The sequence below is a fragment of the Squalius cephalus genome (assembly GCF_949319135.1).
Source record: "Squalius cephalus genome assembly, chromosome: 17".
Lineage (NCBI taxonomy): Eukaryota > Metazoa > Chordata > Actinopteri > Cypriniformes > Leuciscidae > Squalius > Squalius cephalus.
In genome coordinates this window covers 19,788,993-19,802,986 of record NC_137138.1, presented here as the reverse complement: position 1 = coordinate 19,802,986, position 13,994 = coordinate 19,788,993, and the positions used below count along the sequence as shown (strand labels likewise).

Sequence of the window (13,994 nt, the reverse complement as noted above, 5' to 3'; positions counted from 1 at the left end):
CTCCATCCTAGTTTTGTAAAATAGTGACCAATATTATATTATTTGTTATTATTATTATCATTATATTATTTAATAATATAATAATATTTTAGATGTTTTGCATGTATTTGGCCAGCAGGTGGACCCTGCACTCATTAGGAGTTTAGGACTGTAGATCCTGTCGATCCTGTTAGATGTTGTCGTAAAATAATATGAGGCGTCTAGCTATGTATCTCCTATGTAGCCTAGCCTAATATCCTATAAACAGCAATGTCTGATAGCTGTAAAGATATCAAATTCTAATTGATAGCCTATTTGTAGAGAGGGTTATGGCTCATGTGTGTGCAGTAGCCTATGCAAACGGCAGTTTGAACAGTACGGTAAGACATGTAGCTACCAACTAAATGTAGCTTTTCTATTTAGGAACGAGACAGATTTATCAGATTATCCCCCGGTTTCACAGACAAGGCTAGTCTCATAAAATGTATGTTTGAGCTGTTTTAACTGAAAGCAACCTGCCAAATCTTAAATGTCACTGCCATTGTTTTGTCTCAAGACACACACAATGTTTTTTTTCTTCTCTTTTTCTCTCTAAGGCATGTTTATAAAAGTTGCTTAAATGCCATAACTGAACTAAATCCTAATCCTGGCTTTATCTAAACTGTCTGTGAAACCAGGCCTACAAATGCCATTTTGAAAGTGTCATCCAAAATAATAAAAACGGCACAACGATTCTAAAATATTTTTGTAGGTCTACTCCACAAAGAAGATCCCATGTTAATTTAGCCTCATTTTACTGTTGTAACTACTGAATTTGGTGTACTGTCTTACACATTTGTGCAAGATGCATTTGATCACTTCACAACCCTAAACCAAGGCACATTGCTCTTCTCTTGTTAGTTGCTCTGAGTGTCTGCTAAAAGCATTAATGCTTATAAATGTAAATGAGAGATGTGGGAAATTTTCACTCTTATTATGTATTATTATGTCTCTCATTTCCATGTATAAACAGTCTGTAGTTACAGTGTGAAATGCTAATATGGAAGTTATGTTATAGGCTAATGCTCTTAACTCTCTGTAATGCTATACACTTCTCACAACTTAACACTAGCGTGTCGGTGGTCCCCTTCGGTTTGATGAATGTGTATGATAAACTTTTGGAGCACTGCTGTGTGAAATTAAGCAGTCTTATATCCTTGCTGCCCACTATATCATGTCATTAAACCATCTGGCACAGCCAAGACCAAGTGGGTCAAATGCCATAGCTGTCATGGCCTGCATGGTCATGTCCAGTTCAGTGAAAGTCCCAGAGTTGGCTGGCAACACACAACAAACACTTGAGAGGAAGTGCACATCTGCTCTCGAACAACTTTTTTGCTTTCGAACAACAGTGCTTCCTCCCATAGTTAAGTTGCCAGTTGCATAACTACATTTCACATCAAAATTAACTTCACATTAACAAAGTTCAGATCAATGTACAATTAATTTAGATATACTTACACCTTTAATGCTTACTTTAAAAAGGACCAATTTACACCATCAAATGATACCTACATAACCTGCGTGACCATTCTATTTGCAACGGCCATTTAAAGGCCCAATACTTACCGCAGTGTACTCATAAGACTTCAGCTCTATCTCCCTGATGATAGTGTTGGGGCCTGGGGAACTATATTTAGCTGGCCCTGTGACTGCACTGGCTATGCTAGTCAGATTCCAAAGAGTATGCTCCAGCACAGCCAGACCAGCACCTGCTGTCAAAGCTGACTGCCACACCACTGCCTTATAGCTACTACTGGGCCTGGACCACATTTCCTGATCCAGACCCTCAGCGGCCAAAAAATAAGGTCTGATTCATCTCCTCTGCTGTCCCTAGCTTAGCATAGTTTTTAAGAGGGCACTTGTCCTTATTTCTTATTATAGACATTTTGCCTGTTGACATAATTCTTTGACACTCTTTCCTTGACTTTTCATTCAGATTTAGCATCTCAGTGGAATTTAAACAAAAACGGAGAAGATTTTGGATTGTTTGGATCAGGTGAGTGAAGTTTTTCATTAGAGATGAGATGGCTTCAAGCACCAGATCTGCAGCTGTCTTTCTATGATAGAGTATTTCCCTTGACAAACACTGTTAAGTCAAACACAATGGAAACAATGCTGTCACATCACAAATGTTACATCACAAATCAAATGCATGAGATTCTAAGCAGTATTTTTAGGGTGTGGCTGCTACAAGTAAGTGTTTAGAAATATTCCTTTATTATACAAATAATTTATAACAACATAATATATACATATAAATATACTACAATATATAAATATATTTCCTGTATAATTTAAAGCATCTAAAAATATAACTCTTATTATATAATTTAACTTATTTTTCCTAGACAAAATCAGTTAGACTCTGGACATGTGATTTCATGTTTCATCACTAGGCTTGATGGAATCTCTGATGGAAACATTTCTGCTCTTGCACTTTAGGTCTGACCTGCACATCCACCCCACACTAGGGTGTCCCGCATTATTGCATCAGGAATTTTCAGGCACTGCAGAAGGAAGTGAGGAATGTCTATGTCATCTTCATCTATCAAAGAAAAAAATAGTCCATCTCTCCAACAAAGAGATGAAGGGAAAAGTGACCTAGAGCAGACTGATGATATCATGGATGATTCGGCAAGTTCATACTACACTGCTCTTTGTTCTCTGAGTGAGTACGGTGATGCTTCAGAGGACAGAACACAATCTCTCTCTACAGAGCATCCTACTGAAGGTGGCTCATTTGAGCCCTTGGATTGTGCTACCTCTATAGAAGGCATCACTTCAAGATCCTTTATCAAAGCCACCACGCTATCACAGGACTACGAAACACAAGAAGAGAAAGGTACAGAAGTGCTGCCTGAGGTGTCCCAAGGTGAACTGGATAAATCTTCATCATCTAAGATCATCATAGAATTTGAGTCAAAACATCTGCTGACGGGTACAAATGTGGATTTGCATTATGTAAATACAGCCTTTAGTAACCCCATACAAAAGCAGGATAATTCCAACGAGTTTAATTTATCAGGAAAAGATTCACCAGTTAAACCGCAGGATTACTTTGGAGGCAGCGAGACTGTTTTTCACACTAACATTAGAACTGCTGAGGAGCACAGCTCTCCAGAACCCAGATTCACTTCAAACACTATTTTGATAACGCCTGAGAGAAATCAATACAGCAAAGGCAGGGAACAGGAGCATGGTGGCACAGAGCCAAAGGAGTACCACACGACACAAAAGCAAAGACCCAGAGAAGGTCTGAGTGCACCTGGGGCTGAATGCAGGCTTGAGAGAGAGGGACATGTTCTGGGTCATGTGGGAAATGAGGGGGAGGGGCAGGCTAGAGGGGTGAGTTGCAGAAAGGAGCAGGCTGAGCTGTCAGTCAGGTCTAGAAATAGAAAAGCGTCTGCAAACTGCATCTCAACACTCACAGCCAGCAAGCAGGAGTCAAGAATCCCGCCACACTGTTATTCAGAGTGTATCCCCGCAACCAGGCACCAACACCAGCTACAGAGTCTTGTAGATATTCGGAGGCTGGAAAAGCAGAGCCGGCAAGGCGTCTGGCAGTCCAAACCACTCTCCCGCACGCTGTGTAGCAGCTCTTGGCAACCCTTTCACTCTACAGACAATACCAGAGGATCAACCAGCATGGGAACAAAGCTCGCTGAGGCCAGTAGGAAGGTGGGGGGCCTTGTTAACCTGGCCCAGGTAAGATCTTCCTGTTCTGAAACTGACTACATGCATGTTTTCAGTTCAAACTGTAGGCCCTCAAGTCAGCTTTCTACTGATGCAAACGACAACATTTGGACAGAAGATGTTCTTTCTTTCAAAATGCAGATGCATTCAAACACTCAAAACACATCTGTTTGCTCAGAATCCAGCAGCTTTGAGTGTGTTGACGTAGCATTGGAAACCACAGATGAAGTAAAGCGAGGCTTAAAGACTGTTCCCAAAAGACAAATCCAACTGAAGAGACGGGACGAAGCAGAGTCACACGTCAGAGAGAACAACAATCAACCCCTTCAGGTTCCAAACACAACTGTGCGTGCTCGAGACATATTTCAGCGTCAGCATAGCACCCCTGCAGCATTTAACCAGGAGTCCCACATGGCTAATCAAAAGTCAGTACAGGCCGAACGAAAGAAAAGGCTTCAGAAGTCATTTTCCCTGGATGAAACGTCCAGCAAAACCCAAATGGCTTCCTGCATCATAACAAGTGTCCTATCAAAAAAGATGCAACATGAAGAAAATCTTCGCACCTTGGATGTGTCTGATAAAGCTTTTGCGTCTACCAAAGTGAACAACAGGACTCCTACCACTGATGAATGCCTGTATTCATCTGGCAAGGATGTATATGCTGAAACTACCAAATTAACTCAAAGTGCTACACTTAAGTGGGAGGCCCAGACAGAGTGCGGCTCTGTTCAAAAGCATTGCAGTGTTAATTCTAAAACACAACCCAAACTGTTAAGCAAACATGGGTTAAATTCTCTTTTTAGTGGAACTGGCAGATCTGAAGTTCAAGGTAGTGGTACTGAAATAGACCCTTCAGAGAATGAGAAAGCAGAGAAGCTAAGCCTAAGAGAGGAGGCGTTGCGACTGCCTAACCTGAGCCCTGGAGTGAAGCTATCCTGTGACTCAGCAAAGGGCAGAGCATGGAACTGGAGTGCAGCATCAAATGTAGACCTCAGCACACAGGCCTCTGTGAAAACCACACCTGAAGAATGCCATACAGAGCAAGGAATACATAAACAGCACAACATGACCCTAACCAATGTGCTGGAAAAGCAGGAGCAACAGGCTGGCAGCATGGAATGTACACTCAGCCCTACTAATATTGCATGCCTAATCTCTGATTTGGAAGCAAATGCAGTGGATAATACAATCCCCCGAGTTGATGAGGGTGGTGTTGGGAAGAAGCAGGAGAGTGACAGAGAGGACATCAGGTCACCAGGACAGTTTGCAAGCCTAGGTATTCAAAGCCAAGGCAAATTGAAAGCCATGGCCCCTGTGCATGTAGTAAGAGACATGAGGAGCCTGGTGAAAAACACATACAATATGCCCTTTAAGGGCCCTGGGGAATTAACCAATGGAATAGATGGGAGTGTTCCTTTGTTTCAGCCATCAATACACACTCTAAGCAACAACAAGAGTGAAGGAAAGGGAAAGGGATACAAACAAGATGAAAAACCCCTGTTGCGGAAAGTCACTCCACCTCTTCCACTGGACAGAAGGAGAGATCACTCTGCACCAAGAGGATGCTCAACGAAGGTAATGGCTCATGTGGAATCAAATGACAAATGTCATACAGTTGGATTTACAAAGGTCAGCCAAATTAGTGTAACCAAGGCAAACAGTTGTGCCTTGTCAAAGCCCTCAGAGACACAGGATAGCCAAGTTTGCATGAGTAAACCTGTTGTTCTAGTCAGCGATGCAATCTTGAAGCCAACAAACAGGACAGACCTGGAATTGCAAACTAGAGAGGAGGCTTCTACTGAAGAGCCTACAAAAAGAGACTTGACCAAAGCAGAGCATGAGATGACCATCAGCTCTGAAAAAGATCAACTTCTCCCAGTAGCACTGCAATATTGTTCACCCACAGCAAGTTCTGAGCAACAGGACCATGGCAGGATAATCAGTGATGGCCTCCAGACACCATGCCTTCCTCCCAGTTCAGTGGGACCTCTGTCTGCTTGCGTCCTAACAGTTGCTTCAGTTCCCTCATATTATTACAAACCCAGTCCGCTGGGTTACCAAACAATCTCTCCTCATATTGGAGCAGTTCATGGCTACGTTCAAGGGCCTGTCTTGTTTCAAACACCTCTTTATAACCAGCCTCCTGCATCAAACAGTCATACCCCTCTACTGAGATCCCTCTCTGAGGATGGAAAAGTGCTAATCCAGCCAACAGATGGTTCAACCAGTCAAGCTCAGAACAAAGAAGCAGGGCTAAAAATACCTTCTCCAGAAAGCCAACACAACACATTATTTGTTGCTCCCATGAGTGGAGAGGCTAGGCTTGGGGCTGCAGGTGTGCTGTATCCAGAAGCAGGAGGAAGTATAGCAGTAGGACAAAACCCTCGCCAACTGTTGCTGGACCCGGAAACTGGACGCTATTTCTATGTTGACATGCCTCAGCTGCCACAGCGCAAGATGCTGTTTGATCCAGAAACTTGCCAGTATGTTGAGGTCCTACTGCAACAGCAGACCCTTCCCAATGCTGTTTTGCCCACACCTTGTGCTATACCCTTTGCCTCTCTTCATATCCCACCTATGTACACCCCACAGTGCCTGCCTTATATACAGTCACATCCTCAGGTGTTCCCACCGCCAGAACCATGAAACCTGATGGGACTTATAGACTGTAGAAGATAAGTCATGCCCAAGGATCACATTACTCAGTGCCTATTTAACGCTGGATAAGAGCTTTTTATAAGCAACTGATTGAGTGAAACATGATGACCATCTGCTGCCCAGGTCTCAAGGCATCTAAGCTGAAAGCATATTCTGTTATCATTGCACTCAACACTCCTTACTTCGTAAAGGCTACCTCTGGACTTGGCAACTGAGTTGGGTGAGACTGATTATATCTGTTGAAATGTTGTAAGATGCATATGCATTCACACATACAGGCTAAATAAACAGAGCAGGGGCTTTAAAGGGTAGAAGGGCTCAGGTCACCTCTGGTATTGGCAATTGAGACTCACCAAGGGACCTAAGTGTCCTGAGCTTGTTTAGCAAGTATGACAAAGGTCACTATTTTTATATTTACTAAATGGTAGTTTGAGCAATAGTCTGAGGATAGTTCACCCAAAAATAAAATCGTCATTTATCAAGAAAGAAGTGTGTGTAAATGATGACAGAATTTTCATTTTTTGGTTAACTATCCCTTTAAGCACTTTCTGACAACACTTTTTGTAAATATATATAAACAGCATATTAGTGTCTCAAATGACTAAACAATTTTTGATGTAAACTGCTTTTAAACTGAATTTGCCTGAGAAATGTTGTCCATTCTGCTACTGACACATTTTATAAAAGCCATTTGCTTCAAATCACAGAGCCGTTATTTGAGATTTAGGCTGTATTATTGACTGTATATAACTAATATTATTACCCTTATTGAACCTAATAAAGTGTTACAAATAAATCAAAATTGACATGAGAAAGACAAAAATATTTTAGACAGACAGAAAGATAAATTTTAAGTTATATTTTAATACAAAATAACTTAAGCACATCTTTGTCAAAACCCAATATCCACATGATAATTTGTCTTATGGCTCTTATAGAATTCATAATACACTCTTAGTATTTATAAACATTATTAGTTACAATAACATGTATATACATTATGATTTATGTGTATTTTAAACAATTTTCACCACTTTCTTAAGCTAAACATTTATGAGCATATTTTGTTTAGTGTTAATCACTTGCGTATTTTGTACACAATCAAGATGTAATAAAAAAAAAAAAAAAACTGACCCTTTTCTTTTTTTTTTAAGTCATTTCAGTAAAATATCTGATTCTTTAAAATTAACTCAAATTTCACCTTTGGTCGGATGTTAGACGAACAAAGACGCCTGTTCATCCAAGTTTTACTTCAAATATATGCACCCATTTCTAATATAACATTTTTCTTATTTGTTTGTGATGCAAAACGAAACAAATAAAAAATTTGTGCGACAGCAAAATTGGTGCTCAGTTGTGAAAAGGAAAAAAAAAAATCTGCCTAAATTTTGGTGCAGACCATTTCAACTGGAGCATCAGTCACACCTTTATTTATTTGTATGTCCTCCTCCTCATATTTGCGGCATGATGGCTTAAAGCCCTGGAAAGTGGGACAGATTGGCAGGTAACGCATGCAGCCCAGCTTTCGGACCAGCCCCATCCCAATTGGAAAGTCATAAGTGTCCGTTGTTACTGTTCCTGCTCCTGAAGAACTCTCAGCCGCCCATTCTACCAGACCTCGCTCTTTTCTGGTGCCTGCACACACAATGTAGACATGTTGAATATAGAACAGCTTGCGTGACTGCCTGTTTGTAAATGTACACTGCCTTTGTTCTCTATTTATCTAATGAATTTGTATATTATGAGTCACTATGTCAGATGCATACCTGGGATTGTGTTATCAAGTACAAATGCTAGGAATCCCCCTACAAACATCTCTGTTGTCAGGAGCACTGTGATGATTTGGTCCAGCTCTGCCACACCTGTTAAAATCAATCAAAAGAACAGTAATAGGTGACAACATCCACAGCTTTCTTGCTGCAAAAGAAAATATATCAGAAAACACCATCAGACATATGAACCTGTTTTAATGCTGCCAGGATGAGTGTCCAGGTAATTAGGCAACATGAGGCCAAAAAACATGGAGAAACCCAGAACAAAAAGATTTCTGGAGGAGTTCAGATCCACAGTCTGTAGGTTTGACAGTCCAACAGCTGTGATCATACCTGTGTACACACCAAAACAGAAAACAAGTTTAAAACTACACAAAATACATATATAGGCCACAGGGAAACATTTCTTATTATCAGTGTTGCTTAATATTTTGTGAAATCCCTGATACATTTTTTCAGTATTCTTTGAATAACAGAAAGGTCAAAAGAACAGCATTCATTTGAAATAGATATCTTTTGTAACATTATAAATGTCTTTACTGTCACTTTTGATAAATTGAATGCATCCTTGCTGAATAAAAGCATTCATTTCTTTAACAAAAAACAAACAAAAAATCTTACATTTTCAATGGTGGTGTGTGTAACTAAACTATGTCTGATCCTCTAAAAAAATTAGTTTGAAATACAAAATTCATTCGTGGCATGTTGTCAACTTGGATGTGAACTCTAAAGGGTGGAAATGTGCACTGTTAGGCCCTGTCCCAAATGGAACCATAAGCCCTCACAATCTCTCTCTGCATCCACACTTTTGTGACGTAATGCTGCTTTGACTGTTGGGTAGAAGTCTGCTGCAGTGCTCACTTCAGTGCCAGCTCTGCAAAAGTGCACATCGAGGGCGCATATCGGCTGCAAAGGGGTATTTGAGAGCACCTTTCTGAAACCTAAAATGACAAATGGTACACCCTACGGTCTTGTGAATTTAACGGACATGCGTACGCGGCAGCCATTGTCCACGGGTCCACAAAACCGCATGTACACATGAAGTGTGCCATTTGGGACAGGGCACTTCCTAGGGAGTTTCTGGGCTCTTTACTGACACCCTGTGGACAAAGCTGTGACAAAACATCGGCAAATGCAAATAGGTCCAATAAGCTCATTACCAAACAGGGTGCAGAACATTCCTCCAAGGACAGGGTCAGGTAAGGAGGCAAACAGGGCGGTGAACTTCCCTATAGTTCCCAATAAAAACATTATGCCTGCTCCATACTGTATCACCCTCCTACTTCCCACCTGTCGGAGAAATCAAGACACCAGAGAAACCACTGCTTGTCACAAAATGAGTGACGAAACTGAAAACAGAGAAGCCGAGGAGACAACAGGAGAATTGTGAAAAGTGTATCTGTATACACCTGATATCAGCTTCAGTCCCGGAGCCTAAGAGCTCACACTATCTCACCTTTGTAATGCCAAGCACCCCTATGTTAGGACTGGAAGAGGTTGATCCATTTCCTGTGCCCAGCAGCCCCGCTATGATACAGCACACTCCTTCTGTAAAGATCCCCCTAGAAAAGAAATACATAAACCATGTATTCCTTATACATAAACCATGAAAAAACTAAAACCACTAAATATTATATATTTTTTATATATATAATTACATTTTTGTCCTTGATTTCCACTGATGTGGACATTTTTTTATTTAATTTTTTATGACCTTTTATGACCCTGAGAATGAAAAAAAATCTCTTGCTCCTGTGATTTTAATATTTCTATGTTAACACTGTGTCAGTTTTGCTGTCGGATCACGTGTAGTAGTGACACGATAACAAAATCTGAGCTGCAATGTGGCACTTCAACTCAAAATCAGACTGAAATGGTCAGGGACATTGTTAAAAATGATCTAATTCAGACACTCTTCCCTATAATACTGGTATTCTTCAAAAGGATATGCAGAGTGATAGGTGCTACACACAGCCAGGAAGAGTGCAACGTATAATGGACTTCAAAACAGTTTACTATACGCCTTCTGTCGTCTGGTTGATTGTTTATACTTATCAGCAAGTAAAAGGCCTTATAGTATAATCCTAAAACATCCCTCTTCATGTCTTGGTAAACCGATTTTTATAACGTAAACATAAGAATAACTTTTATATTGTTAGAAAAATTCTAAGATGAACATTTACTGGACTGAAGTAACTTGGGTTTACTTAATTCTCCATTCTTATTTTTTGAGAAAAATCAGATTAAAATGTGAGTATCAAACATGATACAACTGGCTTTTGAGGATGTTACTGCATGTTTTCATAGTCATTTGAATTATTTATAAAAGGAAAATCTGATTTCTCATGATATGACCCCCTTAAAAAAAGTGTTCTACTTCTTCTTGTTCTTGTTCTTACCTATTGATAGCGTGCACAGGAGGAGGCGGAGCTCCAGAGAGGCGAGCACAGGCGTAATAATCCCCGATAGACTCAACAATACCAGCTAGAGTTGCACTAAACATGCCTAGCACTCCTGCTAACGTCACTGTCGGCAAACCCCACTGACCTGTGACACACACAAAATCAAGAAAATGATCTGATTTGGAAAGAGTTTGGCCATTGCTCCACCAATATAATTCCCTTCTAATCGTTTTACTGTGGCAAAAATAATTCAAGTCTTAGATTAGGTATAAGTCATAGTGACATTTTCTGATAAACAAGCCATTATAAATCATAGGTGTTACAGGAAGCAAGCAAAGTCCTTACATGGATAGGGGAAACGAAACCACGGCGCCCGGGTCATAATATCGCCCCGGGAGTCAGTGCGAGCCTTGTAGCCGTACTGATTTGGGTCATTCGGCAGCACATCCGTCAGGGTGAGAATATAGCAAACCAGCCATACCAACATGATTGCCATGATGATCTACTGAAATCAGGATAATCAGTTACTAAGGACAAAATGTTCAGAAGTGAGCATTTCAGTGTGTAAATGTGTTGATAACAAGCGCCACATGGGGTAATGTGAACTTTGTTCTAAGGCCTTTATTGCTATGTTTATAATATTATCAAAAGGCTATATGCATGATGCTGTAGTTGATGTAGCTGGGGGTTCGTACGGGAAACATCTTGAATATTTGCACATGTGTGATGTGACAGCCTTTTTGTCTGGAATAGCTGGGGAAAGGACAAGCCCAGTTCCTCAAATACTGAGCGAACAAAACAATAAGGAAGATGCACCTGGAACGACAAAACACACAGATGTATTAAATCACAGCTAGTGTAGAGATAAATGAGCTTGAAATGCATTTAAAGAGTTCAAGAACTCACAGCAAAGACAGGCCCCAGTGGCTGCCAGCGCGGTCTCCTGCCGTCTGGAAGACAGACAGGCCGATAAGGGACACTGTGGGGGTGACAGTCAAGGGCCCGATTGAGTTAAGCAGGATCCCAGGGATTCCAGCAAACCCTATGACCACCTCAATCAAGCTGGACACGATAATAGCGCCTTGAATCTACAGAGAATTGACACAAACACGCAGGTCAGGACGCAGCACGTTACGAAGGCAGTGATAACTGGTTCAATCTTTAGACATTAGTCACGCACCTCTCGCATTCGTGGGTGCCAAATATGAGACGTGTCGAGAGGAATAGACCAATTTCCGTAGATCTCCTCTGTGAAACCCAAAACCATGGTTAAGCATTAACTTCCACACAGCTTGACCTGCACAAAGTGGAATGTAAATATATTCTTAATAGACAATGCTTCCTTGAAGAGGGACTGATTTACTCACATTGCACAACTTTTTTTATGTAAACTTGATTCTCGTTGCCTTTTCAATGAGAGTACAATCTTTTTAAGACACCAAGTTAAAAGCAGTTAAACTTTTAAAAACATTTCACAAGACGTGCAAACACTTTCAATTGTTGTGCTTGGTCTTGCTGTTTCGGTGGTCTAGGGAGTTTGTCACCCCAAATAAACACTTGAATAACAATTGCTGCATCCCAATTCAGAGGCTGCATCCTTCGAAGAGTGCATTTGAAGGCCGATTGTGTCACCGCGGCGCGACGAAGGCTGTCCCAATTCGAAGGCTCCTTCAAATGCGGCCTCCGTTTCCCCGTGAAATGAAGAATACAACAGATGGATCCTTCGTGGCCTTGCCTACCCCAGAATTCATTGCGTGACAATGTTAAACGTACTTACAAATCTAATGATACAAATGTACACTTTGACATATCTTACTAAGATGTGATTATATATAGTTTATACTCTTTACAGAAATGGACCATGGTGAACATATTTAAAAGTTTGTGAACCCCGTTTTGTTTTCAGACAGTTTAATATAACTTGCAAAAAAGTCATTTAACAACGCTCAGTCCCACCTTCGAGTCCTTCGAAGGATGCAGCCTCTGAATTGGAGCACACCCAATGTTTCAGTAACCACAGGTCATCTATAATGGCGTAGGTATGACGTCAGAACCCGGAAGTCTAATTCGCCACTATAGTTTCTTCGAGATTTTCCTATGGGGTTGACAATAACTTGACAATACTTTGGCGTTTTGTTCTACTACGTAAACAGCACACACTCAGACCTAAACTGTCTTATATAGTTACTTATTTAAAAAATACGCTTTAAAAATAAAAATGAAAACTGCATCAAAATTCGCATTGGGTGTGTGCTGTTTTCGTTGAAGAACAAAACGTCAAAGTATCGTCAGGTCATGTTTACCACAGGCTTTATTTTACAGATGAATGGAAAAACCCCATTATAAAACCCAATAGGAAAATCTTGATGGAACCAGCGGCAAATTAGTCTTTAGCCAAATAGATGCTTGCAAAGTATTAATGTTGACCTGAGGAGGTTACCATACTACAATAGTAGACAAAATATCAACAAAATGGAAAATTAAAGGGATAGTTCACCCAAAAATGAAAACACAAAAGAAGATATTTTGAAGAATGTTGGTATCCAGACAGTTGAATCTGAGGAATCTATTTTTTTTTCCTACTATGGAAGTCAATGTGTGCCGTCAACTGTTTGATTTCCAACATTCTTCAAAATATCTTCTTTCAACAGAAGAAAGAAACTCATACAGGCTTGTAACAACATGAGGGTGAGTAAATTATGACAGAATCTTCACTATCCCTTTAATCTTTGGTTTGTGCAAATGTAATATGCCTAAAAGCTTCCCCCACTGATAGTGATTGTAAAAATCGACACAGTGTGTAACACTGTTTGTACCTTCAGGAGGACATTTCCATCTATCCAGCCTCAGAATTGCCTGAGCAGGGATGAGAAAGGCAAAAGCACTCGCCTGGAACAAAGGCAACCTGATCATGGCACATAAAAACATTGATACAGTGACAACTAATCACATATTTCTGTACTGAAGCACACATTAAATAACTCACCTGACACCAAATGTAGTTTGTATGAGCGTAGTGATCCCCACACAGGTGAAGATGGTGCCCACTAACTGGCTGACAGTGTACTGGTCCTGCCCCACACACATGGCTTCAGCCAGTAAGAATGGTACAGCAATAGTTCCACTGAAGCATGTCAGGTAGTGCTGGAGATCCAGAGGCAGAACGTATAGAGATGTAGGAGGGTTTAGACGGGATAGGGATGTTGGGTGAGTCAGACTTGAAGAGAGTATGAGAATGTTAAAAGTGTACCTGCAGTCCTAGCAGTATGCACAGATACCAAGGCGGGACATCCTCGATTCTGTAGATCATGTCAAATCCTGCCGCCTGATTCGGACTCCCATCAGACACCTTGGCCAGGTCAGCAGGCATCTCCTGTAGCTCTGTACCATCATCTGGAACAACTCCATCTGGAGGTGGGAGCTGATGGAGAACAAACACACATATGAA

At 40.8% G+C, this 13,994-nt stretch overlaps 2 protein-coding genes across 3 annotated transcripts in view; one reads left to right on the top strand and one right to left on the bottom strand.

Moving 5' to 3' along the window:
• The first annotated feature begins 136 nt into the window (after positions 1-136).
• On the top strand, positions 137-7,482 carry LOC307145126 (uncharacterized protein). 2 transcript variants are annotated; one of them, XM_079847985.1, is made up of 3 exons: positions 137-1,826; positions 1,958-2,017; positions 2,464-7,482. In XM_079847985.1, exon 3 carries the CDS (start codon positions 2,548-2,550, stop codon positions 6,358-6,360), a length of 3,813 nt encoding a protein of 1,270 aa, XP_079704111.1. In that variant the 5' UTR covers positions 137-1,826; positions 1,958-2,017; positions 2,464-2,547; the 3' UTR covers positions 6,361-7,482. The 2 variants fall into 2 exon arrangements, with proteins under 2 accessions (XP_079704111.1, XP_079704112.1); XM_079847986.1 differs by lacking the exons at positions 137-1,826; positions 1,958-2,017 and having other exon boundaries at positions 3,567-3,726; positions 3,856-7,231.
• The window catches only part of slc23a1 (solute carrier family 23 member 1), an 8,927-nt gene continuing 2,384 nt past the window's right edge, over positions 7,452-13,994 (bottom strand). The window contains exons 2-14 of the mRNA XM_079847988.1: positions 13,797-13,967; positions 13,533-13,690; positions 13,363-13,451; positions 11,727-11,794; positions 11,453-11,634; positions 11,242-11,362; positions 10,892-11,048; positions 10,544-10,691; positions 9,601-9,706; positions 9,305-9,434; positions 8,334-8,477; positions 8,139-8,234; positions 7,452-8,007 (exon numbers count right to left, since the gene is read on the bottom strand). Of these exons, the coding sequence (XP_079704114.1) occupies positions 7,754-8,007; positions 8,139-8,234; positions 8,334-8,477; positions 9,305-9,434; positions 9,601-9,706; positions 10,544-10,691; positions 10,892-11,048; positions 11,242-11,362; positions 11,453-11,634; positions 11,727-11,794; positions 13,363-13,451; positions 13,533-13,690; positions 13,797-13,967 (1,824 nt within the window). The 3' untranslated portion in view covers positions 7,452-7,753. The remainder of the gene's footprint in view (positions 8,008-8,138; positions 8,235-8,333; positions 8,478-9,304; positions 9,435-9,600; positions 9,707-10,543; positions 10,692-10,891; positions 11,049-11,241; positions 11,363-11,452; positions 11,635-11,726; positions 11,795-13,362; positions 13,452-13,532; positions 13,691-13,796; positions 13,968-13,994) is intronic.